We start from the raw sequence: 22,825 nt of genomic DNA on the forward strand, positions 1-22,825 counted from the left end.
ACATCTTAGTTCACATACAACTCTTATATCACTAACACCTATTCAAGTTTGATACACAATTAATATCTAATTTCATACACTAATTTAAGCAATGTTCAAAGTTTTATATTTATTTCAATGTGTTCAAGATGTCACATACTACGTTGATACACAAGTTGTTCATAGTGTATATAACGATTAAATAAAGGTACAAATATTTATTTGATAAGTTACATTTTTTACAATGATAAATCAAAGATCGAGTGAGTGGCGTCATGTGTCATACTGAAAAGAGAGAATAACTACTTCTTTCAAAATAAATTTGTGGACAATTCCTTGAAATATCAATGCTTCTTAATGGAGGTTGAGTACTCAACAATAGAGAGAACCAAGTTAATGAAAAATACTATAATTTATTTTTAAAAAACTCAAATAACACTATATGTAATTAATAAAACTTTTTATAGTAAAAATAATAATCAAGCATTGATTTTCCTGAATGTATGTTGATCGAATATAATGAAGTACAAAAGTGTCGGTTGCGTATGTTTAACACAAACTCTATATGTTTGGCAGAAACAACAACTGGTTCATCAAGCGAGAGAATCATGGAATGCAATAATTTGAGATAAATTTATTAGAAGTAAATCAATAAAATGTGTTATTATTATTGTATATATATGTCAATTTCTTAAAACATGGCTAATGAATATTAATTTGATGTCTTAGTTGATACTTGGTTTGTTGTGCCAATTTTTTGTGAGGAACTTTCAAAAATAGCAAAGGCTTCAAACATTATGAGGCAAAATAGCTATAGTTTACTTGATTACGATTCATAACTACATGTTAGAAGTGGAGAAATGCGAGAGAGACTATGTGANTTTGTTGTGCCAATTTTTTGTGAGGAACTTTCAAAAATAGCAAAGGCTTCAAACATTATGAGGCAAAATAGCTATAGTTTACTTGATTACGATTCATAGCTACATGTTAGAAGTGGAGAAATGCGAGGGAGACTATGTGAGAGAGGAGAGAGGCGAGCAAGAGAGAGACCCGAGAAAGGAGAGAGACAAATTATATTTGTATAATTGTTGGACAATTGTATATAAGTAACTAATATACATATATATATATATATCAACAATTGTATTTGTATATTTGATATATAATTAGTATGTATATGTATCAATCAATATAGTTGTATTAACGAATACAATTTGTATCCGATTACAATGTGTATCAATGTGAGTTGTATCAATGAATACAATTGTATCAATGTTAATCAAGTTCAAGTAGTCGATTGTTATCATTTGTATCAATGTTGTACCAATAATATTAACGAATACAATTCGTATCCAGGGGCGGCTCAACGTAATCGGAGGCCTAAAGCGAAATCTTAATTAGAGGCCTAAAATCTAAATAAACTTCACATGCATTTATTTAAAATTTTATTTTTCTTACATTTTTAAATGCAAAGTATTACTTAATATTTTTTTTATATATAAATGATTTATTCGATTTCTTTTTCAATTATTAGTTTTAAATAAGATTTTATTAATTCAACGTTGAAAAATATTATTTTACTTGGGCAATCATTTTATGAATTGTTAACATAGTTCTACAAGTAATAAGTTGACAAATTTCAAATAAATATAAGAGTTAGAACCATAGCTTTGATGAAGTTGATAATTTGGTTACCCCACATTTTACTATGGTTGTTGTAATGCTTGAAAATCTAAGAAGAAATGGAAAAAGAATTTACAATTCAATTTGTTCAATACTTTTCGACTATTAATTGATGTTTTTGACAGAATATTACTCTAACTTATCAACAATTTAAAGAAGAGAGTGTAAAAGAGTTAAAAAGAAAATAATGTGAGTATTAGTAGAGAGTGGAAGAAAATAAAACAATATTTTCTTGATTTCTTCTATTTGAATGGGGTTGAAGAGAATAAAATAATAATTTTAAATATATACTACTTTTTATCGTAAATAATCAATATTTTTTCTATAAAAATTAACACATAATTTATTCTAGGTAAAAATTGAGCCCCCCTGAAATTGGGGGTCTAAGGCCAATGCCTTATTAAAATATACATAGAGTCGGCCCTGTTCATATCAATGAATAAATTGTAACTATGTCGTATCAAGTTCAACCTTTGTATTTATATAATTGATTGTTATCATTTGTATTAATATTGTTTCACTGAATATATGTGTATTTGTATTTTGTATTACTAAAAAAGACATGTATAGTTGACACTTGTCATTTATATTTGTATAATTGCTTGTTATCATTTGTATTGGACAGAGAGGAGATAGAGAGAGACGAGAGAGAAAAAGAGAGGAGAGATAATAGCAATAAAATCCTAACTATAGTTACAAGTGATAATTCTTTCAAACTATAGGAGTCGTTTGGTGTGAAGGATAGATACAAATAGTCCTGGGATAAATATTTAATGAGATTTAATTTAGTGTTTGGTTGGGAAGTTTGGGATAACTTATCCTGGGGTTAATAAATAGTACCAACATAAGTTATCCCTCCAAAAGGGTGGTATAATAATCCCATCACAATTTGTGATGGGATAAATTTATTAAATGACGAAACTACCCTACAAACCCTTTATTGATAAGCTTTCACAAGCGCCACTTATGGTATTCTAGGTTTCTTCTCTTCTTCATTGCAGTAAGAATCACTCTTTCATTTGGGTACACTCAACTTTTCATTTTCGATTGAAGCTATAGATGGGTGATTGAAGAACTTCTTTACCAATAACCTTCAACTGTCAAGTTTCTAACAAGGTTAATTTTTTTTCCAGAATTTGTTTCTCTTTTCTTTCTTTGTCATCATTTATAATTCTCTGATCTATGGCATAATAATTTAGATACACTCATCTTTTCTACTTAATGGAAGAAATCAATTTTTTCTGTAATGTTATGCTTTAGGGTTTTTGTAAATTTTGAAAAAAGTTTGTTCTTTTTATATATGTTGAGATATTTTTTTTTTGTGTATTAACTCTTTTCATTTTTTATGAAAAAAATAGGGTTTCTTATGGATCATCAATTACAGTCCGATATTGAATGTTTTATCATTCTTGAGGAGATATATTGTGCCAACAATTTCTTGTTATGTTTATTTTTCTTTTCATGGTTATTCATGGTATTTCTATAAAAAGAAATAGGCATGTGATTAGGTACCTTATGAGTAGTCGAGTTTCTAAAATTATATCTCATTTAAATTGTATTGTACAAGATAGTGACACAACATGTATTGATAAGTTAAGGATGGATAGAAATTCTTTTCACACTTTAGTTCTCTTAACTAAGGAAGTTGGAGGTCTGACTGATAGCAAATATATGACAAGTAGTAAAAAGTTAGCAATGCTTTTAAATATTTTGGTTCATCATGAGAAGAATAGATCCATTAAGGTTGATTATATTAGATCGGACTGGAGCGTAAGTCAAGCTTTCAATGAATGCTTGAAAGCTATTCTAAAACTAGCTCCATTGTTACTTGTTAACCCCAAACTGGTGCCTAAAGATGAGCTTGGTGATCGATGGAGATGGTTTAAGGTATATGCACTTTCAATTGGGTATCTATTAATTTATAAGTAAAATAAATATAATTTTACGAAATTTTTGTTGTTTGAGATAGTGTTATTTTTTTTTATAGAGATGTCTAGGTGCATTGGATGGTACTTACATTCAAATTAGAGTTCCATCTAAGGACAAACCAAGATACAGGACAATAAAGGGAGAAATAGCAACTTATATGCTAGGAGTTTATGATAAAAATCTTAATTTTACTTATGTATTACCTGATTGGAAAGGATCAACAGTTGATGATCGTGTATTACAAAATGCTATATCTCGAACGAATGTTTTGAAAATTCCCGAGGGTAATGCTATACATATTCTCACATTAAAATTATATCACAAAAATAATGCTATATAAAAGCAACTAATTTCTTATTTATATTATAGGTAATTATTATTTGTGCGACGGAGGATATACAAATGGAAATGGTTCTCTTTCACCTTACCGAGGATATAGATATTGGTTAAGGGATTGGCAATGTGAAAATCCACCACCCCAATGTCAAGAAGAGCTTTTCAATATGAAGCATGCTAGAGCTCATAATGTTATTGAAAGGACATTTGGTCTCTTGAAAGGACGTTGGGAAATTCTTAGAAGCCCTTCTTGGTACTCGATTAAGATACATAACATGATTATTAGTGCTTGTTGTTTGATACACAACTTTATTCGTAAAGAGATGGAAATGGATCCATTAGAAATCGATGTGGAAGAACAAACAGAATATCAACAAGATAGCATTGATGTTGTTGAATCATCTGAGGAGTGGACCACATGGAGGGATGAGTTGGCTTAATCAATGTGGAATGCTAACTTAGAAGGTGTTTGGATTGGCTTAAAAGTTGATCAAACCTACTTTTAAGTCAGTTTTTGACTTCTGAAAGTGTTTGGCAAATATAAAAAATAACTCAAAATAAGTAAAAAATGATTTAAAATAAGTTGAGAAGTGTTTGACAAGGTCAAGAATGACTTAAAATAAGTTTAAAATGACTTAAAATAAGTCAAAAACCAAAAATAAGTCTCCCCCTACTTTTTATTTTTTGACTTAAAATTCATTTCAGTTTGACTTTTTATTTTTGACTTAAAAACTACTTTTTTTAAGCCAATCCANCTCACATTAAAATTATATCACAAAAATAATGCTATATAAAAGCAACTAATTTCTTATTTATATTATAGGTAATTATTATTTGTGCGACGGAGGATATACAAATGGAAATGGTTTTCTTTCACCTTACCGAGGATATAGATATTGGTTAAGGGATTGGCAAGGTGAAAATCCACCACCCCAATGTCGAGAAGAGCTTTTCAATATGAAGCATGCTAGAGCTCGTAATGTTATTGAAAGGACATTTGGTCTCTTGAAAGGACGTTGGGAAATTCTTAGAAGCCCTTCTTGGTACTCGGTTAAGATACATAACAAGATTATTAGTGCTTGTTGTTTGATACACAACTTTATTCGTAAAGAGATAGAAGTGGATCCATTAGAAATCGGTGTGGAAGAACAAACAGAATATCAACAAGATAACATTGATGTTGTTGAATCATCTGAGGAGTGGACCACATGGAGGGATGAGTTGGCTCAATCAATGTGGAATGCTAACTTAGAAGGTGTTTGGATTGGCTTAAAAGTTGGTCAAACCTACTTTTAAGTCAGTTTTTGACTTCTGAAAGTGTTTGGCAAACATAAAAAATAACTTAAAATAAGTAAAAAATGATTTAAAATAAGTTGAGAAGTGTTTGGCAAGGTCAAGAATGACTTAAAATAAGTTTGAAATGACTTAAAATAAGTCAAAAACCAAAAATAAGTCTCCCCCTACTTTTTATTTTTTGACTTAAAATTCATTTCAGTTTGACTTTTTATTTTTGACTTAAAAGCTACTTTTTTTAAGCCAATCCAAACGGGCCCTTAAACAATTGATATTTTCATTATTTTCTGCTTGTTTTATGTTTTATGTTGCATTTGAATTATTATTCCCTTTAGTTTTTGATATTCTTGTAAGATGCATTAACTTTTAGCTTTTTATGATATAAGAAACAATTACTTACATTAATTTGTAATGTGTTTAATTTATTTCTTTTTTGTGATCTGTTGGTATGTTTTTAATTTATTGTTTTTGTACTTTGAAGTGTATAATTTTTTTTTTATGATGCTAAGTAATAATACTAACAATGATTGTTTCACAAGATTATTCAGACAAATGGAAATCCAGAAATCTTCAATGCAACCACCAAAAAGATCAAGACGAAGACGATCAACACCGTCAACTCGAAGGACATGGATTCCTATAGAAGAAAGTACTCTTATAATTGGTTTGAAAGAGTTATGTGTTAATGGTTGGAGAGCTGATAATGAAACTTTTAGGCCAGGATATCTGATAGAGTTAGAGCACTATTTGCGTAAACGTCATCCTGACAGTGGCTTTAAAGGTGAACCACATGTCAATTCTAAATTAAAAGCTTGGAAGAGAAGTTATGCAAGCTTAAGTTTACTAAAGGGTAGGAGGGGTTTGGAATTTCAATACAATTATGGAACTATAATTATTGATGATCCAAAAGAATGGGATAAATTTTTAAAGGTATTTAATATTTTGCTATTAGAATATTATTACTTCATATAGATATTTCTTAAGTCTTCATAATTTATAATTAATACATATAAAATTGTCGTCTTTCTTTTATTGTTTATCTAGGATGATCCTGGTGCAAGCACCATGAATAATAAAAAATGGCCACTGTTTGCTGATTGGGAGGAATTTTTTGGAAAATATAGGGCAACTGGAGAACATGCAGAAGGGCTATTGGATGTTGTTGAGAATATCTTAAAGAGTCAAACATCAGGACTTTCTACTGATATAAGTTTAGGATTTCTTATCAATGTTGATGACGATGAAGCTACTTATGGACCTAATGCACCTATTGAAGAAACTGAAAATACTGATACAGGATATAATTTTACTCAAACCACTGAAAATGAATATGCTCGAGGATCTCCTCATGATCATACTGGACCATCTGAAAAGCAAGGAGAATATGCTAAAAAATCTTCTTCTAGTGTCAATGAAAAAGAAAAAGGCAAGAAAAGAAAGAGGGTTGTGGAAAATGTTAATGAAACATTTCTCAAGAGTATGGTGGAAGTTATGAAAAACTTTACTGAAAGCCAAGATAAAAAAATTGGTTCCTTGATCGACAAGATTGGAAATCGTGACCACTCTGATATGCGTGGTCAAATTTATTCCATTATTGAATCTCCTACATTTGATTTGTACACCATAGAACAACGTATCAAAGCTAAAAAGGTTATCTGTGGAGATGTCAAAAATATGGAAATATTTTTATGTATGAGTGAGCTTGAGCGCCAGACAATGATGTTCATGGTCGTCAATGATAAACTTTGAACTTTGAAGTATGATAAGCTTGTGTATATAAGTGGTGGCACTAGTGTGATAGTTTTTGCTCAACTAACAGTTTCAAACTTTGATTGGAGTGCCATTTTTTAATCCTCTAGTGATGTTCATACTCTTTTGTGTATGACTAATGTAGGTCATGAGGATGCTAGAATCTTTTGTATATGTAAAATATATTAAATAGATTAACTCTCATGTAAAAGTCAAGTTTATTGTAAGTTTATTACTAGTTATCAATTTTTGTGCAATTGCTTATGTTGCTTCCCTACAGTTTTAGTCTCATTTTTTTCTACTATGGTAGATCAGTTTTTGGTCTTGTTTTTTCTGTTACTTTGATGCAGAGGTTTTGTTTCAGTTTTGACAGGTGTTTTGGTGAAAATTTACTGAAAATTTACTCCCGTTTTAGTTGTTGTTTTAGTTGTAGTCTTCATTGGTTTGTTGTATGTTGCAATTTTGGTTAAGTTTCTCGGTTCTGTTAGTCTAGGCCTATTGGTCATTTTCCAGATGAGCTAGTTTTTTATGTTGCTTTGATGCAGGGCTTTTGTTTCAGTTTTAGCTGGTGTTTTGGTGAATATTTACTGAAATTTTACTCCCGTTTTAGCTGTTGTTTTAGTTGTAGTCTTGGTTGGTTTGCTGTATGCTCCAATTTTAGTTAAGTTTCTTGGTTAGTATGAATACGAGATTCTGTTAGTCTAGGCCTATTGGTCATTTGCCAGATGAACTAGTTTTTTCTATTGCTTTGATGCAGGGCTTTTGTTCCAGTTTTGACAAATGTTTTGGTGAATATTTTTTGAAATTTTACTTTCGCTTTAGCTGTTGTTTTAGTTGTAGTTTTGATTGATTTTGTCACGACCCAAATTCACAACTCGTGATGACACCTATGTTCCCAACGAATAGGTAAGCCAACCCAACATATTTACCAATTATGATTAACTAATGAGGTAAAAGGTAAACAACGAGTAAAATTTCCAACGCTAAGTTCCTTATAAATATGAAATGCGGAAAGCTAAAATACTACCCAAGAAATTGTGTCATAAGTACAAGAGCCTCTAAATATGATGCAAGTCTAAAACTAAATGACACATCCAAACATAAGGGATATTTTGTCTGAATACTAAAATAACAGAATAAATAAAAGGTAGAAGGAGGTGTGGGCCACGGAACAGCCAAGCAGCTCACCACAACTCCAAGATACTCCAAGCTCGGACTCAAAAAGCTCCACAAGACGTGCTCGTACTCGGAATCGAATCTGCACCACAAAAGAGTGTAACAAGTGTAGTATGAGTATGAAACCACGTGTACCCAGTATATCTCATAGACCAACAACGAAGAAGTAGTGACATGAGTTTAAATAAATAAAATAAGTCTTTTACTTATACAAGTCTATGGTACGCTTACCGGTCGAGTTTCATCAAAATATGAATAATCAAACTTCACATAATGTACAACCACCAATAAAACACATAATCTGCAATAATAAATGATGTAATGAGATGCAGTGCAATGTGACACCATGAAATGATATGCCTCAGAATGCCAAGTACTCTCTCAATCGTATATACATGATACTCCTCGGAAATACATCGAGAGTTCATGACCCATGGGGGACTCGCGAGGTCCATATACCGATACGGATGATCTTCACATGTCTGTGTGGACAATCTCAACGCACTATCATAAATTAAATAATTTTCGCACGGACGATCTCCACGTGCCCAAAATATAATCTTAACATCTCACCATCCCCAACACGGACGATCTCCACGTGCCCAACTTATACTCAATCTCATGTCAATGCATGTGCACAATAGAATCTCAAATAAAGGGGATGATGATGCATCTCAATCAATCAAATATCAGCATAATACATAACCACCTCAACAATCATAAGTATACGGGATCAAAAAAGAACACAATTACACAAAATAATCAGTCAATAATATATCAGCTAATGCTCATCTGCTTTGGCATTCTCGGATTAAAATTCGCATTCTATAGTAATAAACTTTCCCTTTATAACACCAGTACTCGTACCAATACATGTCACATCATTGGTACGAGACCCCCATCTTTCGCCCTTACCCATTGTCTATTCCATTTTTTATCTTTAAATTAGGAAAACGTCCTCCAACGAAGTCTAAAGTCTTAACATACCTTGAATGCCGAACACGTGCCACGGATCCTCAAGAGTTTTCCTTTCCTTTTCGCAAAGCTTCGGAACGTTCCCAATCTACCAATTATGCAAATTATTGTAAGCACGCGAGTTCACACTCATTATTATATATCTATCCTAGACCGACAAATTCACTCATATCTCTTAACCAACTCCTAATTTACAACTAACTTATCATACCAAAAAAACCATCATACAATATAGTGTCAATTTCCAAAATTTGCTTTCTTTAACTTTAACTATATTATTTATTTTCCAGCCTAAATCTTATCAACACAAATCCATACCCATTAATGATAAATTCCAGCCGAAATCTTTCTAGCACCGATTTGTTGGTGGCAACAATAACTTCTACATATTTCTAACCCGTCAACACATACACACACGACAATATCAACTTAAATTATATTTTCTTTTACCTGGCAGCTTCCGACTACATGTTTTCCATGAAAATAATTCTTAACCATCGATCAAATGCCCACCCTTAGAATGATGAACCATTAATGGGCATTAAATGTCTCCTTTAGGTTGATACAAATTAATTTTCTTTAAAAAAAAATAAGTTTTCATTCCTTTATAAGGACTTTGAACAGATGCAAATATTATTTTTTTCCACTTTGATATCAACCATCAATATAACAATATAATAATAACAACAATCCAAAGCACTCTGACAACATACTACAATATGTAGAATTAAAAAGAATGAAAATTGCATGTTTTCACCTGAGCAATGATTATTGTTTTCTTTTTTCTCTCGTTGGTCGCCTATGGTAAGTTTCCGCTTCCACCTCTTTTCTTTTCTAAAATAAGAGTGTATTAACCGTGAAAAGCCCACTAACCTATTATCACATATGTGACCTACTGGTATAAATCATTAATAAGTTTTAGAGAGAGTTGACCCATTAACTACCAATCAGATAATAGTAATTAAATAAATAGTTCAAAATTTTCATTTATAATTTTTTTAACGAGAAAAGTCAAAATAACTATAGTTTTCAAAATGACCTAGCGGGTCGTTACAGATTTGCTGTAGGGATTGCTGCAATTTTGGTCAAGTTTCTCGGTTAGTATGAACATACAAGTTTCTATTAGTCTAAGCCTATTGTTTCTTTGCCAGATGAGCTAGTTTTTTTATGTTGCTTTGATTTAGGACTTTTGTTTCAGTTTTAACAAATATTTTGGTGAATAATTTCTGAAATTTTACTCTCGCTTTAGCTGTTGTTTTAGTTGTAGTTTTGATTGGTTTGTTGTATGGATTGCTGCAATTTTGGTCAAGTTTCTCGGTTACTATGAAGATATAAGTTTCTGTTAGTCTAGGCCTATTGTTCCTTTGCAAGATGAGTTAGTTTTTTCTGTTGCTTTGATGCAGGGCTTTGGTTTCAGTTTTGATTAAATGAGCTAGTTTTTTCTGTTGCTTTGATGCAAGGCTTACTGTAATTGGTGAAAAAAGTACTCCTAGAGGTTCTGAATAGGAAATTCAATGTTGTACGAGTCTGTGAAGAGATTGTGATGCACATACCCATTCGAGATAGATATGTAACTTATATCCCTTTGCCTAGCTTTTTGAACTTATCATGTCTTCCCTCATAACTGAATTTATATAAGCTTTGTTATGGAATCATTTTTTATAGGAAGCACTTTATTTTCAAAAGTAAAACTTTCTGAGCACAAATCCAATTTAGTCATGCTACATGTAGTAGTTCTCTTACTTCACGAGTTGAACGTTTTTTAAAGTATTTCTACTGTTTAAACATAGTTGTTTAGAGAACTTGCACAATTAGAGGGTTCTCAAATAGAAGTATATTCTGCTGGTGCCTCTGTTTAATGCTAGAAAATGTCAAGATTTCATGTTTTCAAACATTGCTATAGTCCAGTGGCTCAATGCGTGTATACAAAATTGACATTATTGATGCACTTTGGCTAAATAGGTGTTGTCATAATTGTTGTTGTGGATATCTCAATGATGTTGCTCATAACTTAGCTAAGGTAGTCATTTCCTTCTTGTGCAAATCTTCTTGGGTTAAAAGATTTACTTTTTTTCTTTATTGATTTAATCGTTAATCCGTTAAGAGTTATTGTTTATTTATGTTATTCTATTTTAGGTCCGATTCGATGAGTTTTTGGATCATTATAAGGCAGATTTTGCTTATCTGATTTTGTGCTCTTTGTTTCAATTATTTTTATTAGATATGTCTATAATCGTTTGCGACTTAGACATAGTTCTAGTGTTTGCTTTCTTCCAATGCTTCATGGTTTAAGAATTTTGGATATGGAAACTCTGTTTTTGTGTCTCTTTTGTTTTCCAAAGCTGAAAGTGAGTATGGCATTTAAGAATGTAACTTTCATATAATCTCATTTGATTATGAGTTAACACAAATTCCTTTTTATAATTGCATCTACTGTCTGGAACCCAAACTAATGAAATTGTCACTTCATATGATCCATTGCCTTCCATACTGTGTGCAGAAAATATTATTTTAACACATTTATTTATGTAGAAACTTATCAAGATTCCATTTTTTATATGTGCCAAAATTGGTTGTCTTAACATATTTTTGTACGTGCATTTGACAGTGATGCTCCTAGTGCTGGCATGATGAAGAAGAGGAAAGTTTTTGAGATGGCTCTAAGATCCTTTCAGCTTCCTAACAAATTCTTATGTGAATTCCTTTGATATTACTAGTGTAATTTTTGTTCATTTTTTGGGATGTATTTCTACTTCTATGAGAAAAATAGGTTGGGTTTAGTTTTAAAATGGGTAACTGATGGATTTTCTATGTTGGATGGATTGAGTAGTTAAATTTGGTTTTAACTAAAACTCTACCAAAAAAATATACAAAAAGTTAAATAAGAGGGTATTTTTGTAATCAAACAACTTATTTTTAGGAAGTATGTAATGATTGTTAATTTTAGTACAACAAACCAAACAATCAATAAAAAATAGTGCCAGAATAATTAATCACAGTATAACTAATCCCAACATAACTTATCACAGCATAACTTGTATTCAAGCCAAACGACCCCTAATAATATATGGGCAAATTACATAAATCACATATTTTTAAGGCAAAATTACAATATATCCCTTAAAAGTTTATAATTACAGAAATCCATCAAACGGATACAATAATATAAGCGCTGATACATTAATCTGATGCGCGAGATTCATTAATCGTTAAGTAAGATACATTACATTTTATACATAATACACTAATCTGATGTACATTTTATACATGATACACTAATCTAATGCACGAGATACAATAATATAAATGCTGATACATTAATCTGATGCACGGAAATGAGGAATTTTAGAAATTTGTAAAACTTACAGGGAATAATGGTAATAAGTAAACTAAAAGGTGAAATTTTTGTAATTTTTTCTTAATAATATTATAATTACATATCACATGTTTGCCTAATTACATAATTTTTCACTTCTTCTTATCAGAAGTAATTGGAGGCCCAAATTAGTAACACACTAAAAGGCCAGCCCAACTTATCCAGAGNTTTAACTAAAACTCTACCAAAAAAATATACAAAAAGTTAAATAAGAGGGTATTTTTGGAATCAAACAACTTATTTTTAGGAAGTATGTAATGGTTATTAATTTTAGTACAACAAACCAAACAATCAATAAAAAATAGTGCCAGAATAATTAATCACAGTATAACTAATCCCAACATAACTTATCACAGCATAACTTGTATTCAAACCAAACGACCCCTAATAATATATGGGCAAATTACATAAATTACATATTTTTAAGGCAAAATTACAATCTATCTCTTAAAAGTTTATAATTACAGAAATCCATCAAACAGATACAATAATATAAGCGTTGATACATTAATCTGATGCGCGAGATTCATTAATCGTTAAGTAAGATACATTACATTTTATACATAATACACTAATCTGATGTACATTTTATACATGATACATTAATCTAATGTACGATATACAATAATATAAATGCTGATACATTAATTTGATGCGCGGAAATGAGGGATTTTGGAAATTTGTAAAACTTACAGGAAATAATGATAATAAGTAAACTAAAAGGTGAGATTTCTGTAATTTTTCCTTAATAATATTATAATTACATATCACATGTTTGCCTAATTACATAATTTTTCACTTTTTCTTATGAGAAGTAATTGGAGGCCCAAATTAGTAACACACTAAAAGGCCAGCCCAACTTATCCAGAGCTCAGAGGGCTTGCAAGGTTATAACAAAAAAACTAGGGTTTTAGTATTTCTCTCGCCTTCTTCATCGAAGCTGCAAAAAATACAGAGAAATTCTTAGACCATCAAAATGGTTCGTTCTTCTATCCTCCATTTCTTCACTCATTAAGTTTGTATGTACTATGATATGCATTTATTTATCAATCTTTTACCCTTTGCATAGTTTTGTTGCTACAACTTTTTTCATGGATTAATATCATTGAATCAGAATGGAAATTTTTCTACTAGACCTAGAACTTATGTAGAAACATATTTTAATTACTGGGTCGGTGGAAAAATCAAAACTTTATGAAGGAAACATTGGGTTTGTTCCATTTCTGTGGTCATTCACGTTACCTTTTGTCTTTTGAGATTTAAGGATTAGTTGATGTAGAGATTCTGGAGTTAAAATTACTTGTTTTGATATTATGCGAGTGAAACTTTAGATTATGTATTGTAGTTTTGCTATAGATATGTGACCTGAAAGCTAATAGTATCCCAGATCGGTTCAAATAAGTTTAGTGTTTCTACTTGTAGTTGTGGATTGAGTACTGGTTGTATGTATACATTTCTTTTTATGTTCATAAATTAATTTTTGTGTCATCAATTTTTTTCTTGTTCGATTACTTTATCAGTCTATTATGCTGTCTTGGTGTGTTACTCAGTTTTGTGACATATTTATGGAAGATGGAATGTTTATTCAGGGTTGATTTATTCCCTTTAAATGATCTATATGCCTTAATTTATAGTTCTATGATGAGTGTTGGCCCTTTACATGATCTGATGGCTTAATTTCCGGAAGATGAGTATGAGTCATGACTTGTGCGAACCTTGTTTATGGAAGAGTGTTTTCTTTCTTAAGACAATTTTGCCATCCCTTGTGTCTATTGATCCTTAGATCATAAAGTGGTTGATTGGTTTTCTGTTATGCATCATATTGCATACTTGGCGTTGCTTTTCATTTTTGGGAACAAAACGCATGTTGAAGATATATCGAGGAAAATTTAAACTTGCGCTTTCATTTATTTGCAGGCTAGAGGTTTGAAGAAGCATCTGAAGAGGCTCAATGCCCCAAAGCATTGGATGCTTGATAAACTTGGTGGAGCATTTGTAAGTGAATTATCTTTGAGTATTTTCCAAGTAACTCAAGATGATTTGGAGATGCTTTAGCTAAAAAAAAATCTGTCTTTTGCTCTATAGGCCCCCAAGCCATCCTCTGGGCCACACAAATCAAGGGAGTGCTTGCCATTGGTCATTATCATGCGAAACAGGTTGAAGTATGCTCTCACATACCGAGAGGTGATCTCAATTCTGATGCAACGACAAGTTATGGTTGATGGGAAAGTTAGGACAGATAAGACATATCCTGCTGGTTTCATGGGTAAATGCTCTTTTTCTACTTTTTCCTTCTAATGCACCGTCAATTCATGTTGTATTAATGGTATTTGATATTTACAGAGTCTAAACAATTGTCTATTATTATAAGGAATACTTGAAAAGAATACTGAAGTACTGGTTGAAAAGTTAGTTTGATACATAAAACATCACATTAAAGTTTAATTCTTTGAACAATTTAATGAAATTTGATTTCTTAACATTGTGTAGAAAGAGAATTGTGTTAAATATTTCAGGGAACATTCTAAAGTAGGGAGTCACATTAATTGGAACTTCTGGAGTACTATGGATAGGTGGTCTGTTTGTCAATAGAAGTTTTTATTAAATTTTCATATGACATTCTCTTTCTTTCGGCTGTCTTGCTTGTTTGACCCTTGAAAATGACTAATGCGAGTTCTATATACAGATGTCGTTTCAATTCCGAAGACTAATGAGAACTTCCGTCTCCTTTATGACACTAAGGGCCGATTCCGTCTTCACTCGCTCAGGGACGAGGAGTCCAAGGTAGATTAATATTTTAACTTTTGCATTTGTGACGAATGTCTTTGTTAGAGTCATTTTCTGACCTTGTATAGTTTATTGGTGGTATACTGCTCTTATTTGAATGATGTTCTTCCGATTTGCAGTTTAAGCTTTGCAAGGTCCGCTCTGTGCAGTTTGGTCAGAAGGGGATCCCATACCTGAACACTTACGATGGAAGAACAATTCGCTATCCTGATCCTCTCATCAAGGCCAACGATACCATAAAGCTGGACTTGGAATCCAATAAGATTGTTGATTTCATCAAGTTTGACGTTGGGAATGTTGTGATGGTGACTGGAGGTAGAAACAGGGGACGAGTTGGTGTTATTAAGAACAGGGAGAAGCATAAGGGTAGCTTTGAGACCCTCCACATTCAAGATTCACAGGGTCATGAATTTGCTACACGTTTGGGAAATGTGTTCACTCTTGGTAAGGGTACTAAGCCGTGGGTTTCACTCCCCAAAGGTAAAGGAATTAAGTTGACCATCATCGAGGAGGCAAGGAAGAGGCTGGCTGCTCAATCTGGCACCCCTGCTTAAACTGTCCAGGTTGCTTCATCCACTGTTCAAGTCAATTTCACGCTTTACAGCATGATAAAGTTAAGTTTTGTAGTTTGAACTCTATGTTTTGCTTTGTTTAGTAATACATATTTTATTCTGCGTCCTTTTGAATATTTGTATTCATGGTTTTAGCATGCCTAGCTTTTTAATGAGAAGATGAACAAACTCCTTTATGGATCAATCCTTGTTGATTTTGTTCCAGATTTGAAAAAGTGATTCTTTACCATTTTCTTTTAAGCCATAGAGTAGTAGTTAAGATGCTATGTTACTGCTGAGGGTTGTATTTGCTGCATTGAGTATATCATGTCAAGATTCTGGTCAACTCAGCTTCTATGCTTTATTTTCTTCTAGTGCTGACCAGGTCTTGAGAGTTTAGGATTGTACCGGTACCAATTTGCTATCTTGTCTTAGAACAGTCTGCTCAAAACTATTAATGTAGCATCTATAGTCCATACTATTTCGACTAATTCACCAGGTAGTTGCTATCTTCCACCAGCACTCACCAACGGAAATAACTCACTTGATGTTCTTGGTTGTTAGGATTTGAACCTTTGATCACTCAAATCTTCTTCCACACCACTAGGCTAGATCCATTGGATCATTGGACTCTTTGATCATTCTCACAGGTAGCTGCTATCTTCCACCAGCACTCACCCAACTCATTTTATTACAGTTGGGTGACACCATGGCCCTCTAGTGAACAGCTTCGGGTGTTTGGTACCCATATTGAAATTCTGATTAATCCAAATAGTACATGTGTTGATCCTGCATCATACACAAATGCTACTGAAAAATCGATTAAAGTAGTTGATAGCAGTGGTCTGGCTTAAGTTTTGCATTATGGGTTGTGGGGTGGATGCAGCTGCAATAGTAATTTTTACCTTGAACAGTTTATTGGATTTTGCTCATCATATCCTCCTCGTGAGCCACCCTGACCACCACTGCAGTGGAGTTCTATTCGGGGGTTTTATACCCGGGCTCGAACCTTATACCTCTGGTTAAAAGAAGAACAATTTCATTCACTCCACCAAATCCTTTAGTGGTATATAGCTGCAATTTATTTGACTACCACAAAATCCTCTTGATTCATTTGTAGAAAATTTATCAAAACACCAAAATCACATTTAAATTTGGATTGAATTTTTTTAAATATTTTAAAATGCATTCATTAAAAATACTTAGACAAAATTTTATACAAAATTGAGAAATATTAATGGTGATTTGAATTGATTTAAGGTTAAATTCATATACGAAATAAGTCAGAAAACATTATATTGTCTATATTGTTGTATATGATATTAAATTTACATTGATATAAACTCGCATAAAAATATAAAACAAGAGGATATATATGCATCGACTTAATTTTCACCCTTCGGGGTGGCCCAGTGGTTTGAGCTTGGGACTTCCATGTTGGAGGTCTCAAGTTCGAAACCCTTTGCCAGCGAAAGCAAGGGATTTGCCTTCTGGATCGAGCTCGTTGCACCAGGCTTGCCTAGTGCGGGTTACCTCTCCTATGTGGTTTGNNATTTAAATTTGGATTGAATTTTTTTAAATATTTTAAAATGCATTCATTAAAAATACTTAGACAAAATTTTATACAAAATTGAGAAATATTAATGGTGATTTGAATTGATTTAAGGTTAAATTCATATACGAAATAAGTCAGAAAACATTATATTGTCTATGTTGTTGTATATGATATTAAATTTACATTGATATAAACTCACTTAAAAATATATAAACAAGAGGATATATATGCATCGACTTAAAAAGCCATTTCCCCTAATTTTCACACATCCTCAATTATATATGACGTATATAAATGGTATATATAAATATACAAGTAGATATATGCAAATATACACATTCTCTACAATTAGCAAGGCCTGGTTGCCATATATGATGTGTTTGGTACGAATAAAGTGATTTTCATAAAACAATTTTTTTTTTTAAAAAAAAACTATTGAGTTTCTTATTTATCCTCCATAAATATTATTTATCCATGTTAGATGTGCCCTTTTAAGACAATAGTATATTCAGTGTAACGTCATAAATGAGATGTAAAACAATTAAAGTGTACACAGACCTTACATCTGCCTCATAGAGATATAGAGGTTGCTCCAATAGATCCCCGACTAACCCAAAGCATGCCAAACAATTTTAAAAAGGAGAAACATATGTGGAAGCAATAACAAAATTGAAATAATACGAAATGCACAACATTACACAACAGATAGAAAACAATAATATAATGATCGAAACACCAAAAGATATTGATGATAGTCAAAATTGAAGGACAAAATAAAGTTAATACTACTGATAAAAAGGAAGATTCAACAACGTAGAACAAAAATTATTTGAAAATTAACAAAAGGTTCAATAACGTCAATTTTACATTGTCAATACATAAAACTTAGATCAATTTCATTAACTAGTACTCAAAAAGGCTAAAATACATTTCACCAATTTGTTAGAAGTCCAAAATATTGTGTTACAAGTTACAACAAAATGAACAAAACAAGTTAATTAATTCGTATTATTAATAATTTGCAACAAGCTTATGTACTCATGTTGCAAATTATTATCATTATTATCAATTTGAATTTCAGACAAATTATAATAATTATTATTATTATGCATTTGGATGCATAATATTTCTGTTTGGGCCATAGCAAGTTGTATTTCTAATTGTGAAATTTGATTTTGTAAAAAAGAAATAGCACCAACACAACCATAAACAGGATCTTTCATTCTTGCATTTGCTTCATATACTAAACTGTTTACTGCATCTGCTCTCTGTTGTATTGGTAATTCCTGAAAAATATAATATTAAGATTTAAGACAAAAAAAAAAAAAATAATTAATCGTATACACATGTTGTGTATAACATGACGATATTAATAGTCTGTTTGACCAAATTTTTGGAAGGTTAAAAGTGTTTATTTAAAAAAAAAAGGTGTTTAGTCAAAGTTCTTATAGTTTGACTCTAAAAATGGAAATCATGACGATTAAAAGTGAACGGAGGAAGTATTAAGAAGCTAAAAAGATAATTTTTCACCAAAATTATTTTTCTACTTTTGAGAAAAATACACCTAAAAGCACTTATAAAAAGTTTGACCAACCGTTAATTACTTCTAAAAATGTACTAATTTAAATTTATAGTTCAAACACAATTAGTTATCATCAAAATTATTTTCTTTTGAAAAACATTTTTCAAGATTAGACCAATTTTAGAAGGTTGAACAAATAGATTATAAATTCAAGTATGTGTAAACAATATTTCTACACATTCAAATCATCATTTATAAGGTAATGAATTTAGAGTTTAGCTAATATACATTGCCAATAGAAAATGGTAATAAACATGCTACCACACCCATTAATAATTTAGAGTTTAGCTAATATAAATATATTATAGGAAAATCTTTATGATAAACATTAATTGATAATTCTTTTTTAATTTTTAAATGGTAACAAACATATTACCATACCAACTAATACTTGTAAAAAAAAAAACTCATTATACAATCACTGCATATAATGCTAATGTAAAAGAATTCAAAATGGCACTATGCTTTTTTATAATGAGTTGGGAAACACCCTATTTATAATGATTTATACAAGGAGGAGTTAGTTGTGTGTACAATTGATTGACAAAATAAAATACTCCCACCCTCTCTCCTTCATTTGTTTCAATTTATTTGTCTGATTTTAACTTGATATAAAATTTAAAAAGCTAACGAAGACTTATATTTTGTGATGTCAAATTAAAGATATATAGAGTGTACGTTATTTCATCACGTGGTTTTAAAGATGCTATATGAAAATTTCAATTTAAGAAATTGTCAAAAAAGAAATTTTCTTAAATGAACTAAGAAAGAAAAGTAAGATAAACAAATTAAAACAGAAGGAATACCACTTGACCAAATTGAATCAGTATCATATTTTTACATGTTATTATAATAGATAACTTTGACTTATTTTACGTGTTATTAACATCATTAGTAGAAATTACCCCTCCACCCCCACCGCATCCCCATTCACTAGTCATTCTTCAGACTTAAACATATTTGAAAAATAGCACTATCATCTATCTATATATAAAAAGAGAAAAGAAAACGCCTACGTGTCATCACCACAAAAAAAGACAATTTAAGAATTATTAAATTAATTTACAATCTAAAAAAAAAAAAAAAATTGCAAACACAAAAAACAAAATGAAAAATTCAACAAGCAGTTTTTACATCTTTTTTTAAAAATTCAAAAATTTAAAGTTATCTTTAACTTTTTACTGTTTTTCGAAATATTTTTTATTCGTTTGATTTTGAATAAAAAAGTAGGAGAAATAAAATAATATTATAATAATTAGTATCATCTTTCATCTTTCATAAATTATCAAGTCCGAAAATTATTTTAAAACAAAGAACTTCATTTATTTATTTATTTTATTTGTTAACTTACAATTTTATTATGTAAACTTAGTTACTATTTTTAAATTTTAAACTGAATGTCAAACAAATTAAATAACAAATCTGACGTTAAAACAAATACAAATAACTTTTTCAAAATAAATATTAAAACTCCTTCTAAATATTTAAAATTAGAATTACTACCAAAATTATCAACAAAAAAGTTAGAATTACTACCAATTAAAAATCTTTTTTTTTTTAAATTAAAAATTCAAATTACAAAAACACCTAAAAATCTATCTATATATAATCGGAGAAGAAACAAAGACACATGTCAGCACCACAAAATTCAAAATTTTAAATTATAAATAATTAAATATTATATAACTAATTAAATATTTTAAATTCAAAATTTGAAATAAAAACACAAGAGTCAAAATCAATTGGTTATAAAACTCCACGTCAAATCAGTTAAAATATTCAAAATTCAATTTAAAAAAAAATATATCTAGGACAGATTTAATATTTTTTTTAAAAAACTAATTTATACCTTTTAAAAAAAAAATGCATTTATATAAACACGGACAAAATGTCATCTATTTTTATATAAAAACGCTGACAAATGTCATCACAAAAAAAAGTCTATTTTATTTTTATTATCGTATAAAAAAATTGCTTTTTAATATCGTATAAAGCAGTTTTTTAAATAACTTTTAAATCTGCTTTCTTTTTTTCTTTATGCTGATTTTTTTTTTAAAAAAAGTAGCATTGAAAAAAAGAACTGAATTTGTTTAGCAGATTTCTAAAAAGTGCATAAACGGTTTAAATTCACAAAAAGAGTTTTAAAAATAAATTTTAAATTTCAAAAAAATTCAAACACACGATTTGCAAATCTCTCTAATTAATGAGTTAAAAAAAACGGTTACAGAATTGAAACTATTTTTTATATATATACTAATACTAATACTACAGTGATGTTGGCAAACCATTCTTTCAACTTTCTTTTCTTTGTGTCACTTTTTGTTCTTCTTTTATCTTTGTCTTATTTATTATATTATTATATGTATATTCACTGTTCTTCATTTTTGCTAAAATTGTTCAATCTAAATGTTAAATTTTGATATTTTTTTAGTGTGTTTGTGTGCCACTTCAAAATATGACAGTTTAATATATGGAAGATTCTTGGGGTATAAAATCAACACTAGAGGTAAGTATTTATAATTTTTTATTTTAGAATTTAACAAGTTTGTTCACCGTATTAATTCATGTCTCTTTTTTTAATATAGATTTTTAATCTTAGCGGAAGAAAAATTTGCCATGATCATAAATTTAATACAAAATTTTAACATATGTTTTTATTTGATTGTATAAACAATCATGAAATGATCTCAATATTTTGTTGAAGTTATCTAAGATTCTATACTATTTTAGTAGTATATTTTGAGTTTGTTGGTTTGATGCTTAAGTTTTAATTAGTCGAATAATTAGTGTGTTGATTTTGATTTTTTGATACTTTCTAATAATGAAGTAAGAAACTATTTAAAAATTATAAAAATTAAGAGTTACATAATATTTTTAATTATATTTTTAAATTTTAAATTCAAAATTTTGAATTGAGAGTGGTTAATTAATTTTAAAAATATAAGTTTAAAATTAGAAACAAAATATGTAGTTTTAAAACTAATCACAACTGTTTAAGGATAATATTTATTATAATCTTAAATTTTAACATTTCTATTTAGACTAATTAATTAGTTGGCCTAATTAGTTTTAAGGATCACGCATTATCCAGTCTTTTAAGCCTTCTGTTTATTTAGTTTAGTTTTTATTTCATGGCCTTTAAGTAGTATTGTTGTGAAGAGTATGATGTTTAAACATATGTTATTTACGTTTTCTTATAAAGTTCGATAAAACTATTATTTGTCTTATAGATGGGACATCTTTGATAATTCTATCTTTTTTTATTAGAGCATGTTTGGATAGATTTATAACTTATGGCTTATAAGACAAAAATCACAAAATAGAATTCCTAAAATCCTATTGCATCATAGAAAAATAATTTCCTTATTAAAATTAATTATTTGTAATTTGTAATCATATTAAATTCTAAACTAAAATTTTAAAAATTAAATTTTATTAAAGAATTACTTAAATTTATCGTGATATAACCATTTAAAAAAATATATAAAATTTATATTAACATAACGATTAAAAAAGTTAAAATTTAAATGATCCGCTTTAAAATTTTAAAAAATATTTAAATAAAATGTGAATATAAAACTGAATTACTAACTAAATATTATCATTTTTTTTCTAATATTAAACTTTTATTTACAATTAGAATTTAAATAGTCGATTTTACAACTTTCCATTACATTTCCACCTATACACGAACTCTTTAAAACTGATTAACAAAAAATTAATAAAATAAAAAATTAGATTTTGTTAAGAATAAAAATAAATTTATTTATTTGCAAATTTACTAAATATGCTTACTAGAAAAGTGTAAATCATGATTTTTTTTACCCCTTTTGAATAGCAACTACAAGGCAAGT

General features: G+C 29.8%; 1 protein-coding gene across 2 annotated transcripts in view; it reads left to right on the forward strand.

The window, feature by feature from the left end:
- Positions 1 to 22,825, forward strand: part of LOC125874145 (40S ribosomal protein S4) — a 52,167-nt gene that overhangs the window by 5,084 nt on the left and 24,258 nt on the right. The window contains exons 1-5 of one of the 2 annotated variants that reach the window (XM_049554984.1): positions 13,403 to 13,475; positions 14,414 to 14,491; positions 14,582 to 14,762; positions 15,183 to 15,280; positions 15,403 to 15,598. In XM_049554984.1, coding sequence (XP_049410941.1) covers positions 13,473 to 13,475; positions 14,414 to 14,491; positions 14,582 to 14,762; positions 15,183 to 15,280; positions 15,403 to 15,598 — 556 coding nt within the window. In that variant the 5' untranslated portion in view covers positions 13,403 to 13,472. Of the gene's footprint in view, positions 1 to 13,402; positions 13,476 to 14,413; positions 14,492 to 14,581; positions 14,763 to 15,182; positions 15,281 to 15,402; positions 16,040 to 22,825 lie in introns of those variants that run through there. The other variant, XM_049554983.1, reaches the window with a different exon arrangement.

Source organism: Solanum stenotomum, chromosome 8, assembly GCF_019186545.1.
Source record: "Solanum stenotomum isolate F172 chromosome 8, ASM1918654v1, whole genome shotgun sequence".
Lineage (NCBI taxonomy): Eukaryota > Viridiplantae > Streptophyta > Magnoliopsida > Solanales > Solanaceae > Solanum > Solanum stenotomum.